The sequence below is a fragment of the Talpa europaea genome (assembly GCF_964194135.1).
Source record: "Talpa europaea genome assembly, chromosome: 1".
NCBI lineage: Eukaryota > Metazoa > Chordata > Mammalia > Eulipotyphla > Talpidae > Talpa > Talpa europaea.
The window spans coordinates 80,148,487-80,168,207 of record NC_140073.1 but is presented as its reverse complement, the minus strand read 5'-3'; the positions used below and the strand labels follow the sequence as shown (position 1 = coordinate 80,168,207).

At 34.8% G+C, this 19,721-nt stretch overlaps 1 protein-coding gene across 4 annotated transcripts in view; it reads right to left on the bottom strand.

Annotated features, from left to right (window-relative positions):
• Nucleotides 1–19,721, bottom strand: part of R3HDM1 (R3H domain containing 1) — a gene marked incomplete at both ends in the record, with an annotated part of 102,375 nt that overhangs the window by 33,087 nt on the left and 49,567 nt on the right. For all 4 annotated transcript variants that reach the window (XM_084244938.1, XM_084244936.1, XM_084244937.1 and 1 more), the window contains one exon: nt 10,717–10,840. In XM_084244938.1, coding sequence (XP_084101064.1) covers nt 10,717–10,840 — 124 coding nt within the window. The remainder of the gene's footprint in view (nt 1–10,716; nt 10,841–19,721) is intronic.

Here is a 19,721-nt window from a genome sequence, read left to right as displayed (position 1 = left end):
TAAGATTCTCTCCTACGAATAAAAAGTCTGACTCAGAGAGTTTCAATAAGTAGCGACAGACTGTATGTCGTAGTAGTCTCATGTAGGCTCACTTGGACACAACCTCATGGAATCTGCACCAGTAAATTTCTAATAGTATTTTAGATTCCTTACTGTTGCCTAATTTCCATTAACAACCATGTCTATTAAAAAGTTTATATAGCTATATATGCATGTATCAATGCAAACATTATATACATTGAGAATTTAACAACATAACATGTACTCTAAAAATCTGACTCTCACCTCTTGCACCCAGTCAACTGTTACAGAGGGTAGTGAAAAGGACATTGCAAGCTCAAAATGTGTATGGTAGGTGATAAAAAGATGAGTAAAATATGGTTTCAATTTTGAAATTAGGTGTCCTTAGTTATGATACCACATCAAAACAGCAATGTAAGAGGGAGAAATCAATCCTGATGTAACAGTGACATTGTGCTTGGACTTAAAAAGGAAAGAACATTCTAGGAAAAGGTCAAAGTCTTGAAAAGGTGAAAAAGGAATTCCATGTTTGAGGAATAGGGAATAGCCAGGAGTGGATGGATATTGCTGGGAAAATGAAGGTACAACAGTATGGTGGAGAACCGGAGGTTTTATAAGCAGAAGAGTGGTAAGAACTAACAGGAAGTTCTAGATTTTAAAGACAATGAAAGAAAAATGACTAACAGTGGTCTTCATTCAGAAGTAGCATAAATAAACTGGGAACATACTCTTAAATACAGTGTAACTACTAAAATTAAGAATGTCAAGAACTTCAAAAAGTGTTCCCTAAAGAAACTCCCATACAAATCTTTGCATAATTTTGTTCATATTATTACTGTACATCTCTTAAAAATCTATAGGTAATATGAAACTGTTCTTTTTAAATTATTATCTCATGATTTAGCTATGTTTTAAAAAATCTGATAAGGTGTGTTTCAGGGTAAGGTTGGAAACTTTAACATCCTCCTATTTGAAAAAACAACAAACTCATATCAGCTATCATACAGCTTAGTCGAAAAGTAGACACTCACTCAATACTTATGTTTATTGAGTAACAGGGAAAAAACATATTCTTAACAGGCTGAAATAAAATAATATATGTATCTACAAAAAAACAGAAGCTGTTTATGTGCTGACAGGCTGATCAGGAATGGTCAGTTTCTTGTTTCATACTTTTAGTAAATAGCTTCTAATAGTAAAGTTGAACTAGTTTTAAGGCAACGAGTTTATAATAAAGTGAAACACATTTAATTGCCTTTTCACTGAAATGAAATGTAATTCCATAAGTACAAGTCATCTCAGTCTGGAATTACTGGGTCACTCATTGAGTTTCTCCAAAAAAATTCATAGCAGCTGAACCACAGATTTCATATAATTAACCTCAACATGCTTACTTGATAAGGAAGAACATATAACAGTTTTAGTTTATATCTCTGATGTAAACCTTGAAATGATGTTTTTTTTTTTTAAAGGAGAACTCTTGTTTTTTTGTTTGTTTATTTATTTATTTATTTATTTATTTATTTATTTATTTATTTATTTATTTATTTATTTATTTATTTATTTATTTATTTATTTATTTATACATACAAGCACTGGGTATAGTCAGAAGCGTGGGAGGGTTGAGAGAATTCACCAGAGCCAGAGCGGGGAGCAGAGCAGGCAGAAGGACCGAAGTATACTGCTGAGGGGAGCAGCAGGCGGCAGGAGAGGTCTGCGCGCCATGTGGGACCCTCCTCCGGTGGCCTGGGAGCAGCTGGGGATCAAACCGGCGCTGCAGAGGCTGCGGACAGCTTCGCAACCCAGCGCTCAACCGCTGAGCCACCAGGGAGGCCCTGAAATAATAGTTTTATTTGGGCATTTCTGAAAAAATACTGGACAATAAAAACACCTTGAAAAAAGCTGTATTTGATTATAAGATAAGCTTTCATGGCAAAAAAATTTTTCAAAGTAGAAATAAATGAAAAAGTCACTATGGAAAAAATAATTTGTATAACATTTAGATAAGCCTCATTTATATATTATATCTATGGTTAGTTTTCTATCAATAAATAGGATGCATATATAAAATTTATAGAAGTAGGGTCATATGACACATACTATTTCAAAACCTTTTTCCTTGTAATGTTTCCATAGCTTATCAACAGGGCTTTTTAAAAAAGCTATAGGAAGGAAATATTTTCTTACAGTACATTTAGACTTCAAGTTAAACAATCAAAGAATGAGAAAAGACCTCAACTGATTCAAATTTTCTACTGCACTTGAAGGAAGGAGTCAGGTGTCAAGAAGGTAACAAAACAAATTATGTATTTCAGTTTTCTGTGTCGACTTCGGAATTTAACCTCACCACAAATTTAGTCCAAAATTCCCATGCCTTTCCATTTAGAATACTACAGAATTAACATTTCTTGGATGGCATCACAATTTAATACTCATAGCTAACATTTATATAACGTTCACTAAGTTTCAGGTAGTGTTCTGAGCACTTTAATTAGGCTAGCTCATTTACTGCTCACAGTCTTATGAAGTAGGTACCATTATCAGCCCCATTTTCTATATAAAGAAACAAAAATACAGAGAGGTTCATACTTTGTCCAAGGTCACCAGCTATTAAGTGTTGTAGCTGGGATTTGTACATAGCAATCTGATTCTAAACTTTACTTTTCTCAGAGACAAGTGTTGAAGTAGAGAATATTATAGAAATACTGCTCAAATAAGCACAACACTAAACACCCGACTCCATTTTCTGAGAATTCTGGTTAATGAAGACTGATTTTTTTGAAAGATTTATTTATTTTTTGCATACAAGAACTGAGGTGTAAGCCAAGGTGTGTGTGTTGGGGGGGTGAGAGGATTCACCAAAGAGAGTGGGAGGAGAACAGAGAGATCTATGGAAATACACTGCTGAGGGGAGCAGCAGGCGAGGTAGGAGAGGTCTGCTGAGCCATGTGGGTTGCTCCCTGGCCAGGTGGGGATCAAACTCATGCTGCAGTGGCTGGCAATAGCTTGATAGCACTGTCTTTAACCCTGAGCAAGCAGGGAGGCCCTAATGAAGACTTACTATAGTTTAACACACCTAAGTCTCAAGATAAAAATTTAATTATAGACAGAGGACAATTATAAATAGTCTATCAACCAGAAAACCCTTCCTCATTTGAAGAGTATTTGTGAGTATAAGCATTGTTATCCAAAACAGAAATCAGAATGAAGAGTTGTTAAACCTTTTGTCCAAATAGCAGCCACATGAACTTTGGGGGTTAAAAAAGAACAGGAAAAGGAGGGACTGGGGTCAAAATAAGGGAGTTGTAATCGTATGGGGAATATAAAAATAAAATTTAAATTAAAAAAAAAAAAAGACCAGGAGTCAAAGAGTTTGAATATGATCAGTCTGTAATGCCTCCTTACTAGGAGGGACTCTCCTTCACTTATTCTGCACACTACTCCCAAGATGCACGGTTTGTGACCTCTGTATATCAAGGTTATACTTTCTTGCCTTATTACACTTAGATTTCACATATAAATAAAAACAATTGAGAAAGATGAGAAAGCTCAAATGATGACGGTATTTTAAGTTCCATGTACCTTAGTCTGTTAACATTTCCATGTCAATCTTCAATGTTTCCCAAAAGCGTTACTATTTTGCCTCAAAGGCTACCTTTGCTAAAAATATAGATAGTGTGCGATATCCCATACAACACTACAGATTTTTCTAGCAGAATTTTCACGAATTTGGTTCTCTTCTCCACAAAGTTAGGTTGCTTTGTCAAGAAGTCAGACTTTAGCCAGTGGGGCAGTACCAGCTTAAATCTGAACACCTTGTTGTATTCAAGGGACATGTTCTGCATCCTGAATTAAGTCTTGAAGTTGTGAAGCGATGCTGCTTTTCTACACAGTGAGGAGCTTTATATTCATATTTACATTTAAGATAGGATAACCCACTAGATTTGATCCACACTGGGCAGGAGGCTGTCGGGCCTGAATAATCTTTCTAAGGATGTAATAGCTGAAAAGAATATCATTTAACATTTGATATTCTATATGACCGGTAAGCCAGGAGGGCAGTTCTGTGGGCATTTGGAGAGGTACCCTGAACTGTTTTTCCAGAAGTCACCACGAGATAGTTCATCATTCATTCCAATAATTACTACAAACAAAAAAGCAACCCAGTAACTGTTTAAAAAGTATGTGAATTTAGGGCAGGTTATTAAAAGTTGTAAAAAGATTATTCAAATGAGGTAAGATCATGGGATCTATGTCGGCTAGAGTCACATATAATCAAAAGGAAAACTGGAACTAATTCAGTCGGGAAACACTAAAAATGAATTAAAAAATCCACAATATCATTCTACTAATGAAATAAAAAAATTACTATTATCTATGTAAGACCAAATCATTAATAAAATAAATTTAGTAATAAAATAAATGATCATCTAATTACAGACTGGAGTCACTCTATTTACAATTGTTTAATGATAATATTTACATCATAAAGAACTGTTCAAATTGATCATAAATTATGTGACCAAACTGTGCTTGAACAAAGGAATTTCAGGCAACTGAGCATCAACTGTTATAGTTACAAGAGAAATAGCACTATGGTTTAGGTTCATTATCTAATTATTCAGACAAAAGATGGGGAGGGACATAGTTTTGATAGTTTCAAAGATATGAAGACTGCCAAGTGTGAAAAAGATCCAATGATCTGGAAAAGAGTGAAAAGGTTGAAGATTAGGAAGAATAAAGTAGATTCTTAGTGAATGAAAAGTACCATTATGCTATAAGAAGAGTATCTGCAGTATTGTGACAGTATCACCTACTTTGTTACCACCTAAATTATTGCTTCTTTGATAAAAAGTGTATTTGAATAAAATTGTTTTCCTATATCTGGATTGAACCTGGAAGTTAGAGAAAAACAGGATATATTTTATAGAAGTTTGTGTCAATATTGTGGGAAAGCATTTATTTTGTAAAGCAAGCAATACCAATATAAGTTATAATAAGCATGATTTCATTAATGATGTTATCTAACACTGCCATTCTCCTTTGTTTAAGGGACTGCACTGTGGCAGTATTTTCCCATTTCTCCCGGCATTTTCAGAGAAAAGCACAATCAACTCTGCAAGCTGAAAGAACTAGGACAATATAAATTGATGGCTCATGCACTTCCCTAAAGGGCTCCATGGATTATTCTATTTTTAACTGCTTTTACCTCAACAGAGAAGAGAGCAAGGAGGAAATTCAGTGCTCAGCAGAAAAGTATTACACAGGCTTTAATAGGCTAGTCTTATTTTATATAGGTGACCTGAACTAGCATTTGTGTTAAAGAAAAGCATTCTTAATAATATGGATAAGATATAACCAGGAAGCTAAAAAAAATTGACGAACTTAGAATAGTCATAAACCTAAGTTATTTCATTTAATTATTAAAATTTTTCAAGGCTGAACTTGTACAGTAGATGAATGTTTGGGTAGAAATTTTTTTGGGGTGAGCTATTTTGTTAACTCCAAATTTATTTGTTACTATGTATGTATAAGGCAATTTAGAAGACCTGTTTTCAAATCGTTAAACTTTGCTATGATTTCTATCTGCAGGAAAGGTTTCTTTATCAAGCTCCTTATGCGTAATATGCTTTCCAGAACTCAAGATGCAAATTTTATGATAAAAGGGTTAGGATAAATTAATTTCAAGTTTGAAATCCTGAGCTTGTTTTTATGTATGTTGCACTATATTCATAAGTTCAACTAAGAAGAGCCCTGTAAGATAACTTGGCAGGAAACAAAGTTGGCAGTACACCTTCACTATTCTTTCTCCTCTATCACCCTCTGCATTCCTACTTCTGTGGCTGAAATAAACAAATACAAACAGAAAAACAATTTTAATAAAAATAGCCACACAGGTTACAGTGCATAGCTATTTTAAAGATGATCCTATGGAACAGTCTATACAACTCAAGGAAATCTATGGGTACTTACCAGATACATTTGGCTCCAGATTTCAGTGGCGGCAGGTTAATGAAGAAGGGAAAAGGGAAATAGGTGGATTTGTAGGTATTACAATGTCTGAATCTGTGTTGGTCACACAATACTAAGAAATGCTCACAGATAAAAAAAAACAAAAAACAAGGATAGTCAGGGCCACCAGTTAGTAATATAATACAAAATTTCTATTACTCGGGTCAAAAGTTGCCAGTCAAGAAATTACTTTGGGCCTACAGACTCCACTTGATCCCTACTTGACATAGCTAAAATCTCATCAATTTTACACTTCCTCTGCTTATTCAATAGGGCCATTTTGTCCTTGTTTGCTTTTTCCCCTTCTTACTTTTAAATTTGCCCCTTGTAATGCTATCAACATTATGTACACCTTATAGTTAGTTTAATCTAAAATGTTCCTCCTAAAGTGTGGTTCATCAGGATCCTACTATAGTCTGCTGGTAACAAAGTTTAATCAGTTTGGAATCATACTGGTTCTAAGCTATTTGGAAAGCTAAGACTGAATATATGTTAATATTTTTGGAATTTATAAGCTTCGCTGCAAAATAAAATATTTAGTTTTACAGAATCATTTTGCTTCTGACATGCACACAATGTCAGTTTGGAAAAAAAAAAACGGAATGATTTCTTTTAGGTCTTAGATCCATTGCATGGCTTAAAGCATAATAATGTTCCTACGAAGATATGTAACAATAGTCAGAGATGTGCTTGACTTCCACTAATGAGTCTGGCATGCTTAGGACATTAAACTTTTATGAAAAGCTCCAAACCCAACTGAATCTGCCATCCAAATCTGCTCTGAATAAGAAATAAAATAATAGCTTTCATAAACTTTTAGAAATAAGTTATATTAAGGTTGTCATTTAAATTCAAATTCCTACTTCTGAGTATGATGCATGATTAAAAGGCATTACAGTTGTTAGTGAAAAATATAAGCAAATGTTAACACTTTAATATAGCATTAAAAAAAAAAAAAAAGGCAGTGGAAATCTGATTAAAAAGAAGCCAGGAAGCAGCTGAAAAAGAGACCGGTTCACTGTGAGAAATGTAAACCTCTCAGACAGTGCTACGGCCCCGAATCCAACAGCTCAGGAACAAGGCCAATTATTGCAAAATATTAAACATATGTGGTGAAGCTGCAAACTTTTCAAAAGAATCATATAAATGAAAGCAGCTATATAGGAAAGAGCCGGGGCTTGAACCTAAAACCTTTGCTATAATTTCTACCTGCAGGAAAGGTTTCTTTATCAAGCTCCTTATGTGTAATATACTTGATAGAACTCAAGATGCAAATTTTATGATAAAAGGGTTAGGATAAATCAATCTTTCTGCAAATGAACAGATCTTTTTGAAATAGTTACTTGTATGACTTTTATTGTTGAAAGTCACTAAGTTATTGTGAACCAATTTTCCAAAATTCCACCTTTCTGAACTAAAAATGACTCACATGAGATAGACACACAGAATTATGGAATTTTAGAGTACAGAGAGGCTTCAACAGACAACACAGTAAAACTCCCTTTCTTTGCAAAATGGAATACATATCTAATATCAGCTAAAAATTAGTGAGGGATGTTGGGATTCTGATTCCTAGTTTGTCTTCTTTCGCATTACAGAATACATTGTTTGAAAAGCCTTGTATGGTCTGCATTTCTTCTGCTTCTGTTGACATGAACTGATTCAACTTTGTTTTGAATGACCATGGCAATTTCAAGTTCATAATAAGATTTGAATATTCATTTTCCAGCAGTGACATTAATACTGCTTTCAATTCAGTTCCCTAAGAGATGGGAGGTCTATTGTCAAGGAGATCAGCAATGATTATGGTCCTCTGGTATACATGTATTTGGAAGATCAAAGCATTTTTATCCTTGAGATACTTCCCCAACCTTCTCCTTGTATAATAGAAAATCCTGTATTTCTATAGTATCTTACCTTTCCTTGTCTAAGAAGAGTACTTGATTCAATTGGGTTTGTCAAGTAAGGGCAAACTAACTTACTTTAAATTCACATAAAAACATTCAAAATATATTTATTTGTGCCTCAGTGGAAATTATCCAAAACCTACCAATGCTTTCTTTATTTGGATGAATAACTGTTTCCACCATTAACAAAAGAAAATAATATGCTCCTTGACGATAAGGTGACTAAATGTTTAACAAACAGAAATGTAAGGAATGTGGCTAATTATTTCTAATTTTTATCAGATTGGGATGGTAGGACATAAAGGCATATTCGGACTAAAATCAAAACTGAAATTGAGAAAGTACAATGTTTATGTAAAAAATGTAAATTACTGAGACAAAATTGCTATACATCTGTGAAAAAAAATCAAACAAAAAATTGTCCATCCCCTTTTCCAGTGTATTCTACTTTTCTATTAGGACACATACAAACATAAATGCACATTTTGGGGAAGATATAACAACTGAAAAAAACCCAGTAGCTAACTATAATTAACTATAAAAGTTTTTTGAATTAACTTTTTTCTCACTCCAATTCTTACTAATTCAATAGAAAGATTCAGTGTAATTACCACCACAATAGTACTGTAGCTGCCAGTCTTCTTTAAAGGGAAACTTTCTATTATACTTAGCAGCATAACAGTATCTTTCCCTTGAAGATAAGGATGTTTTGAGGATTTGTCAAAGGATAAGGATTTTATTTTTTCAACTGAATGAGACTAAAGTTGTAAAGTTAAAAATATAGTGTTGTAAGTTAAAAATGAGACTAAAGTTGTAAGTTAAAAATAACTAAAATGTCAGTTTAAACAAATGTTTAAACTCCTGAAAGACATATTCTCTTTCCTGTACTGATCTAGCCAGATGCAATCTGACTTACTGAGCATTTCCTTTCTTCTCACCATAACAAGCATTAGGAAAATAATCCATTAATTAAAATATCATCAATAATAAACATATGATATCTATTGAGCAGGTATTTTTGTTTTCCATTTGTGGGAATATTTTTTGCAGGGAGGCATTTGTACAAATATACTGGTACAATTTGTGATTAAAAGTTTTAATTTTGAAAAAAAAAAAAAGTTTTAATTTTGTATATAATTTGACCCTGGAGAGGAACAAAAATTTAGCCATGGGAAAGAACTAATAAGTTCACACAAATACAAAGGACCTTTGCTGCCTCACTAATGAACTACGTTAATTAGTTATACGAAAGGTATTTGAATGGGGAGAGTGAAGGTAAATCTGCTTTTTTATTATCATGATATTTGCTATAATGTGCACTATAATTTTGGAATAAAAAAACCATAACAAGAAAAACAAAAAACAAAATAATACAAAAAGCCAGTCACTGAGACCCAGAAAAATGCAGAGGATAATTTTTATTGGAATAAAATAAGATATTTAAAGCTAATGAGCAGTGTCAATACTGATATTACCGAGTATTAAAAAACACCTATTGATGGTTTTTGAAATTAGAGTATATACTAGTTTACATCACTTGCAGTATTATTAAACTTCAGGAAAACCTAACTGAAGAGTCATATTTAAGACAGAGGACAAATTTTAAGTTGGTTAAAATGACCGTTGTCAATACTCAACATAGTTTGGAAGAACATTTGTCACACACACAATAGGGCCAGCAACACACAGAAAGGGAAGAGCCTACTAAGTACAAACAACTCCTAAGAGCAACAGATTAAGGACCTGGAAGTTCCCCTGCAGGGGTGGTAAATTAGAATTCAATCTGGTAAAGGAAGTCAAAATAATCAACAAAGACTGCACAAGTGAGAAGAACCAAGATCACTTCTCATCAGACTGCCGAGTAAATATATTTTTATCCTGAAATTGCAGCAACCCTTAAGAGTTCCACATAGTATCAAGAGCAAGAGATTGCCTACATGAAGGTGGAGGGTTATATGGCCTCATGAGTCATGCTGAAAAAGTCTGAGAGCCTCTGACAATTGCTACAAGCTAAAACGGCTCCAAAGAAACCAATATAAACTATTACTTTAATGCCTAGAGTCATGAAAGTCTGAAAAAGTACCTTATTAAACATCTGGGACAGAAGTACACATCTATGTGGGAAGCATAGAGAGAAATGAGTTCAGTAAAATTAGTAAGAGTTTTTTTAATACAAATTACAGTTGCTTTCATTGAGTGCTCGGGGAAATTTGAAAAGGGCCAAAAAATTTGAGTTTTGATATATTTGATATGCCCAGTATTAGATTGTACTTGGTTCAATACACAACCAGCAAATTGAAAAACAAAACAGAAAAGATATGTAAGATCATTATTTCTTTTGAATGCATTCCTACTGAAACTAAGATATCAAAATACTCAGAGTTGTCTAAAGTTATTTTGGTCTTGGTTTTTGGTGAGCTGTTCAGGTCATTTTCATTTGCCTTGTTTCTCTATTGCTTATTACTATACCTGGGTTTATCAGGCTCTAAAGAAGGCTGCAATTGTAATCGCAATGAGAACCAGGAAGCTGTTCACCACACTAATACACTGGCCTAAGAGAACCCTCTCATAACTTCTAGTCCTTTAGTGTGGAAACCTGAAACTGGTTATTTTCTGGAGGATGCTAAAACTTGCCCACTCTTTTAATTTCATTGGTTTGCATATGTATGCTTGCACATTCAAGATACTAAATATCTTCACGGAAAGAAAGAAAACAGGATTAGAAAAAAGCAGTTGTTCACAGCTAAGAATTCACGATCTCAGAAATACTACTCACCTGTCTGCTGTGTAGGCTGTGGCAGTGGTTGGTTTAGATGTGAATTGTAATGGACAGAATGGACTGGGCGATACTGAGGTTGACTGGAGTGATAGTGGCCTGGAGCACAATAACAGGCTGGCATCTAGGATAAATATTAAGGAAAAAATCCATTTTACTTACAATAGAAATTTTCTTCTGTAAGGAATATCCAAATGTAATTAATAATAATACTTTCCAACACCAATCATTTGAAAACCAATTTTCTGAGGTTTAAATTTAACTGAAAAGAGCTTACAACCATGTGCTACTCATAACAAAAGATATCAACCAATGTGCCCATCAATAGGATTTAGTAATTCTAATTTTTTAGCTGTATTTGTTCCAGATTTTTGTTTTACAAAAATCAAACACTATTAAAAAGCTGAAGGTTCAAACCAACATTCCTTTTTTCTATATTCGACAGAAAAACTACTATCCTATCATTGGTATATATCACTTCTATGAATATTTTTAAACCTCTAAGATACAAAGATAGTTATATTTATATGTTATCCACATGTTACTCTATATATAACTTTACGCAACATATTTATAACTTTACACAACTTATTTCAATAAAGTGTTATAGAAACATTGTTGAAACATGTACCACTAACTCATTTAATTTAAATGCTGAATAGCAGTCACAGTGTAAATAAACCAATTTATCCATTCTCACACTAACACAGAGTTGTACTGATTCCATTCTTTAATTTGTCTCATGTTTTTAGTGCCAGTACAAGTTTGGTCAAAAAATGTGAGTAAGATTAGTATGATTTATTTTTCTTTCCAGAGCTATATATATATATATATATAGATAGATATATCTATATCTATATCTTAGCTGTGAATTCCTTTTAAAGAAACTTAATAGAATGGACATCATCAACATGGCAGCAAAGGGACGCAAGGACCTTGTTCTCCCATAAAAAATCTGGTGGGGAGAAATAACGGCAAATAACGGTCTAGTTCCTGGCGGGCTAGACAAACTTGGCGACACTGGTGATTCACCCAGATGCAGAGGAAATTTGGAAAGACAGGGGAAGGGAAGAGAGAAAATCATTGGAACTCTTCTCCCCTCCCCCATCCATAAAGCTAGCCCACTTCCTCTAGAAGAAAGGGAGGAAAAGCTTGGAGACAACGATGCCCGGAGAATTCCGTGCCATCTGAGAAGTCCGCACAGTGACGGGTGTGCAAAAGGGGCCTCAGCACAGACCCTTTGCTGTGATATGGAGACCAGCAGGACCATTTAATGGGACACATTTACCAGCGGAAGGACATCAGAGGCTGCAGGAGCCCCATCAGCCACCCAACTACATTAAGGGCCCCAGAAAGAGTGTTGATCCTCCCACAATCACAGATGCAGTTCACTCTCTGCCCTTTTGTGCTTTTTTTTTTAATCCTCCCTGGGAAGACTATCCTACTCAGCCCTACCCAGCCGAGGGCTGGGTAAAACAGCAATGACTAGCTCACAGAGAGCCATCACAACCTGATAAACAATTCTCCCCCCATCTATTTTGTGTTTGTTTGTTTACTGGCCAGGTGGTTGTTACTCCTTTCTGTCTTTCCTTTTTCTGTTTTCTGATTCTTCTATTTTTCTTCTTTTTCCCTTTTAACATTACCATCACTACTTTCCCTTCTTTCTGTTACATTCCCTCCTCTTTCCTCTTCCCCCAATCTAGCTCCTTTTTTCTTTTCTCATCTTTGTTCTCTTAATATTTCCGTATCATCCTCCTCTTTCGTCTTATCCCTTCTCTCTCTTTTGATCCGGTATTTGTCTGAGACATGCCTAGAGGGACCTAGCAGTTCAACAGAGAAATACATCCCACCCAGCCTGCAGACACCTCCCAGAGTATGGAGGTGCAGTGCTCCACACAAGACTCTTGAATACCACAGGAGGAGATGTGGGATCACACCCTACACAGTGGGGGTAGGAAAAGCAGGGGCTTCTGGAGCAAAGCACAGCTCAGAACAACATCTACCATAATAGAAGAGTGTCTGGTTATGTACCCAGGTGGGAACTGCAGGAACCCCTCCCCCCCAACTCCCAAGTCCGGTAGCCCCCAACACCCTAAAGAGTGACGGGAACTACCACCTGCTTACAGCAGGGGTACAAATAAAGAGAGAGGAGAGGAAACAACAAGAGCCCTCACCTCTATCCACTAGCCACAGCGGCTCAGACACCCGGCAGACACATCCACATATCAGCATGAGAAATCAGAAGTCATGCCCACCAGTACCAGCGGTACAGGGGCACTACAAACAGAGCAAAGCCAAAGGCTAACAATGGGAAGAAAGAAAAATACAAATGACCAAGCAGGCCCTTCTGGGAACAATACACCACAGAGAGAAGGTCAACCTCCAGAACCTGATACTATGGACATGGAAGAACATCTCCTAACAAAAAATTCAAAAAGACCATAATGAAAACAATTAAAGAGTTAAGAGAAAATGCATACAGAGATAAGAACATAGTCAATGAACTGAGGAAGAAAGTGAAGGACCTGGAGGATATCCAGAGATTAGTGGAGGAGCTCAAGAATTCTGGGAAAAGCCATGATAACAGAGCAGAGGAATGGAAGAACGAATCAGTACTCTTGAAGATACAGACATAAAAAGAACAAAAAAAGAAAAGGTAAAAGTACAAGGGAGAAAGAATGAATACTTCAAGAACTATCTGACACCACGAGGAAAGGAAATATAAGAGTTATAGTAATCCCAGACAAAGGAACTGAGAAACTATTCAAGGAGATAATCAAAGAGAACTTTCCAAGCACGAAGAAGGAAATGAAAATAGACATACAGGAATCTAAAAAAAAAAACACAAAACCACCACAATGAAAGGAAAACTACAGCAAGACACATGATAGTAATGTTTTCAAAGGTGCAAGACAAAGTAAAAAAATAATGAAAGTGACAAGGGAGGAGAAACAGATAACCTATAAAGGAAAACCAATCAGGCTGACATCCGACTTCTCCAAAGAAGCATTCCAGGCAAGAAGTGAATGGAGTGACATATTTAACAAACTCCCAAGCCAACAAATGCAAACCAAGAATACTCTACCCTGCAAAGCTCTCCTTCCTCTATGAAGGGAAAAAAACCTCCCAACAAAATAAAACCTCCAGAAATTCATTACTACTAAACCCCGCTCCCCAAAATATTACAAGAAACCCTAAAGCCAAAATCAACAAAGGAATGAAAGAAAGAACAGAATCAGGTAAGAAATGAAATCACAAAAAGGCAAACAAATGGCAAATATGGCTGTCAGTGTATAATATTAATTCTAAATGTAAATGGACTAAACTCATCAATAAAAAGACAGAGTAGCAGGCTGGATTGAAAAACAGAACCCAACCTTTTGCTGTCTACAGGAAACACATTCAACTACAAAAGATAAAATAGAGTAAAAATAAAAGGATGGAAAACAATCCTACAAGCAAATGGGCCAAAAAGGAAGGCAGGAACAGCTATCCTTACATCAGATAAAATAGACTTCAAACTAAAAGAGGTAAAAAGAGACATAAACGGACACCATATTATGACTAAGGGGACACTATATCAAGAAGACATAACACTTACCAACATAGACTCACCAAATAAAGGAGCACAAAAATGTATCAGACAATTATTATCATCTCTGAAAACACACATTAGAGAAAATACATACATAGTAGACTTCAACACCCCTCTCCTCACCAATGGATAAGATCAATGAGACAAAAAACTGGCAAGGACACAAGAGCTCTAAATAAGGACCAAGACCTGATGGGCTTAACAGACATCTTTGGGGATGTCTGTTAAAAAAATCTGAGTACACAATTTTCTCAAATGAACATGGATCATTCTCCAGGATCGATCACTGGGGCACAAGACAAATATCAACAGATACACTAAGACCAAAATCATATCAACTATCTTCTCTGACCATAAAGGCATCAAACTAGAAATAAATTATGAAAAGATCAATGAGGTGATCAAAGAAGAAATTGAAAACTACCTTGAGATGAATGATAATGAGTACACAACGCTCCAGAATGTATGGGACACAGCGAAAGCATTTATAAGAGGAAAATATACAGCAATACAGGCTAACACAAGAAATAAGAAAAGAACTCAAAGAAACAACCTACCTACCTTACCACCCTAAAGAACTAGAAAAACCTATTAAAAAAAAAAAAAACTGGAAAAAGAACAACAAAAAAACCCCCAAAAGTCAGCAGAAGAAAGGAAGTAATAAAAATCAAAGCAAAAATAAATGAAATAGATGTTAAATAAACAATTCAAAAGATCAATGAAACCAAAAGCTGGTTCTTTGAAAAAATAGACGAAATAGACAAACCTCAAGCCAAGCTCACCAAACCACCCCCCCCAAACAACAACAAAAAAAGCCACAACAGGAAAAAGCACAAATAAATAAGATCATAAACGAAAGAAGAGAAATTACAACAGACACAGCAAAAATCAAAAGAATAATCAGGGCTTACTATGAATACTTATATGCAAACAAGTTCAACAATCTAGAAAAGATGGACAAATTCCTAGAATTACACAATCATCTAAAGCTAGATTAAGAAGAAACAGAACATCTAAACAGACCAATTACAAGCAGTGAAATTGAAACAGTAACCAAAACTCTCCCCAAATACAAAAGCCCAGGACCAGACAGCTTCAAAAATGAATTCTACCAAACATTCAAAAATGAACTAGTGCCTATCCTACACAAACACTTTCAAAAAATCGAGAAAGAAGGAATAATATCAAATACGTTCTATGAAGCCAAAATTACACTAATATGAAAACAAAACAAAGGCAACACAAAAAAAGAAAACTATAGGCCAATCTCTCTAATGGAAACCGATGCAAAAATCCTCAATAAAATCCTTGCCAACAGAATCCAACAATGTATCAAAAGGATAATAAACCACGACCAAGTGGGATTTATTCTAGCGGCACAAGGATGGTTGAACCTCTGAATCAATTAATCCAACACATCAACAAAAAGAAAAATAAAAACCATATGATCATATCAATAGATGCTGAGAAACCATTTGACAAAGTTCAACATCCATTTATGATGAAGACCCTTGAAATTCTCGGGATAGAAGGGACATGTGTTAACATGGTAAAAGCTATATATGACAAACCCACAGCGAATACTATTCTCAACGCTGAAAAGCTGAAAACCTTTCCTTTAAGATCAGGAACAAGACAAGGATGTCTACTCTCGCCACTGCTTTTCAGTATAATACTGGAAGTCCTAGCCAGAACAATAAGGCAAGAGAAAGACATACAAGGAATTCAGATAAGGAAAGAATAAGTAAAAATATTTTTTACTCTTGCAGTAAAAGTATTTTTTACTTTTTTACTATTTGCAGACGATATGATCATATACAATGAAAACCATAAAAACTCCAAAAAAACTAATCAACATAGCCAGTTTAGTAAAGCAGCAGGATACAAAATGAACACACAAAATTTAGCAGCCTTTCTATATGCAAATAATCAATCTGTAGGTGAAATTAAGAAAACCATCCCATTTACAATTGAAACAAAAAAAATCAAATACCTAGGAATAAAATTATCAAGGAGGTTAGTGAGCTATATAAAGAAAATTATAAAACACTGTTACAAGAAATAGAAGACACAAAGAAATGGAAAGACAGCCCCTGCTCATGAATTAAAAGAATGAACATTATCAAAATGGTCATCTTACCAAGAGCAATTTACAAACTCAACGTAATCCCCATGAAAATCTCAATGACATTCTTCAAAGAAATAGAAAAAATATTGATGAAATTCATATGGAGCCACAAAAACCACAAATGGCCACAACTATCCTGACTAAAAAAGAAAGAGTGGAGCTATCACACTCCCAGGCTTTAAACTATACGAAAGCCATAATAATTTTAACAGTATGGTACTGGAACAAAAAAAAAAAAAAAAAAAAAAGACATGCAGACCAATGAAACTGAATAGAAAGTCCAGAAATAAAGCCACACATATATGGACAATAAATCTTTGACAAAGGAGCAAAGAATATGCAATGGAACAAGGATGGTTTGTTCAATAAATGGTGCTGGGAAAACTGGACCACCACATGTGAAAGAATGAAACTAGACTACATTCTCACACCATGCACAAAAATTAATGTCAAATGGATAAAACAATTGGACATAAGACCTGAAACCATAAAATATATATAAGAAAATATAGGTAAACTATTACATGACATATATCTCAGTAACATCTTTAAAGACTCATCCCCCAAAGCAAATAAAGTCAAGGAAAAGACAAACACCTGGGATTACATCAAACTAAAAAGTTTCTGTACAGAAAAAGAGAGACTAGTCAAAACAAAGAGACATTCTACTGATTGGGAGAAAAATTTTGCACTCCATAAAACTGATAGGGGACTGAATGCAAAGATCTACAAAGACCTCACACAATTCAACAAAAACAAAGTAAGCAATCCAGTCAAAAAATGGGAAGAGGAGCTAAAAAGATACTTCTCCGAAGAGGAAAAGCAAATGGTCAACAAGTATATGGAAAACTGTTCAGCATCCCTTATAATCAGAGAAATGAAAATCAAAACCACAATGAGATACCACCTTACACCAGTGAGAATGGCACATATTAAAAACACAGGAAACAACAAATGTTGGCGAGGATGTGGAGAAAAAGGAACTCTCCTGCACTGCTGAAGGGAATGTAAACTGGTCCAACCACTATGGAAAGCTGTGTGGAGGAGGTCCCTGAAACTACTAAAGTGGAGCTACCATATGACCCTACAATTCCACTCCTTGGAATCTACTCAAAGGACACAAAAACATTAATTCAAAAGGATATCTGTACCCCTCTGTTTACTGCAGCACTATTTACAATAGGTAAGCTATGGAAACAACCTAAATGCCCAAAAATAGATGACTGGACCGAGAAGATGTGGAATATATACACAATGGAATATTATTTAGCTATCAAAAAAAAAGATAAACTCATGCCATTTGCAGCAACATGGATGGAGCTAGACAGGATTATGCTCAGTGAAATAAGTCAGAAGGAAAAAAGAAAAATATTGGATGGTTTCACTTATAGGAGGAATACAGGGGAACTAAATAAGGGATCAGGGGAAAAATAAATAACAACAACAAAAATATTAACAGGAAACTATAAATCAGAGACATTCTGCAGGGAAGGAGAGGGGTCAAAACGGGAAGAAAGAGCACAAGGGATTATGGCGATGGTGCACAGGTGAGTTATTGGTAGGAATTCTACTGAGACTATACCTGAGAGGAGAAAGCAAACACTGTATTACAATGAACAATGATGTAAAATATGTATAAATAAAAAAATAATATGAAAAAATTAAAAGAAGTGAGAAGGGAGCAAATTAAAAACAAAATAAAAAGAAGAAAATAATAATAAAAGCAGGAATAGTTCAAATAGAAAACTATGAAAAATTAATGAAACCATTAAGTAGGTGTTGTAAGACTATCAATAGAATTGATATATCTCTAGCACACCTAAAGATACTTACTGTAAGAATAATAAGGGGAAACTGTGAAGAATTTTATGCAAGTAAATTTGACAAGATAAATGAAATTGATACACTACCAAATCTGATCCCCCCCAAAAATGTGGAAATAACTCTATTTCTACTAAGAAATTTAATTGTAATTTAAATATCTTCCCCACAGGGCATCCCTGGTGGCGCAGTGGTTGAACGCTGGGCTGCGAAGCTGCCCGCAGCCTCTGCAGTGCCGATTTGATCCCCAGCCACCAGCGAGGGTCCCACATGGCGTGCAGATCTCTCCTGCTGCGCCTGCTGCTCCCCTCAGCAGTGTACTTTGTCAGTCTGCCTGTTCTGTTCCAAGGTCTGTCTCTGGTGAATTCGCTCACTCTCCCATGCTTCTGACTGTACCCAGTGCTTGTATAAATAAACAAATAAATCTTTAAAACAAACAAAAATAAATAAATAAAAATCTTCCCCACAAAGAAACTCCAGTTCCAAATGAATTCTAGCCAATATTTAAAAAATAACATCAATCCCACACAGATTCTTTCAGAAAATAAAGGAAATAAGTCCTGTTGAGGATGGTACTACTCTATCACTACAACCCCACAAGACATTCTAAGCTAACAATAGGCCAATATTTTAAAATGAACATACATGTGCAAATCCTTAAGAAAATACTAGTATTGAATCCAGCAATATATAAAACATTGTATCATGGACAAGTGGGGTATGTTTCAGAAATGTTTAGTTTGACTTTCAAATGTGTGCCAATATAATATACTGTACCAATCAAATAAAAGGGAAAAACATCACATGATCATTTCAAAAGATGCAGAAAAAAACATTTCCCAAGATTTAATACCAATGCATGTTAAAGACTCTCAGAAAAATAGGAAGAGAACTTATTTAAACTGATGGAAGGCATGTACAAAAAAATTATAGTAAATAATGAAAGACTGAAACGTTTCCTCTAAGCATGGAAACAAAGACCATGCACTTTCATAAGTTTAACACATGGATTCTATGAATTTTACTCCCTCTTGTTGAGTTGTGAATGTATTCAACATTGGATCCTGGTTAGTGCATGCAATAAAGCAAAAAAAAAAAAAAAAAAAAAAGAAAAAGAAAAAAAGAAATAGAAGGCATACAATTGGAAAGAAGAATACAAGTAGAAATGAATCTTCTCTGTAGGAAATCCAAAGTCACCTACAAAACAGTACTAGGATAACTGAATTTAGAAAGTTCACAGGATGCAAGTTCAATACAAAAAATATCAACTTTATTTCTAATACCTACTAGCAGTTAATAGAAAATGAAATTTAAAAATAATCTCATGTAGAAGCATTTAAAGCTTTAAATACTTAGGGATATATTTAACAAAACATGCATAATTCTTGTATAATGAAAATTATAAATTACTGCTGAGAAAAATTAAGGAAAATCTCAGTAAATAGAAAATAACATGTTTCT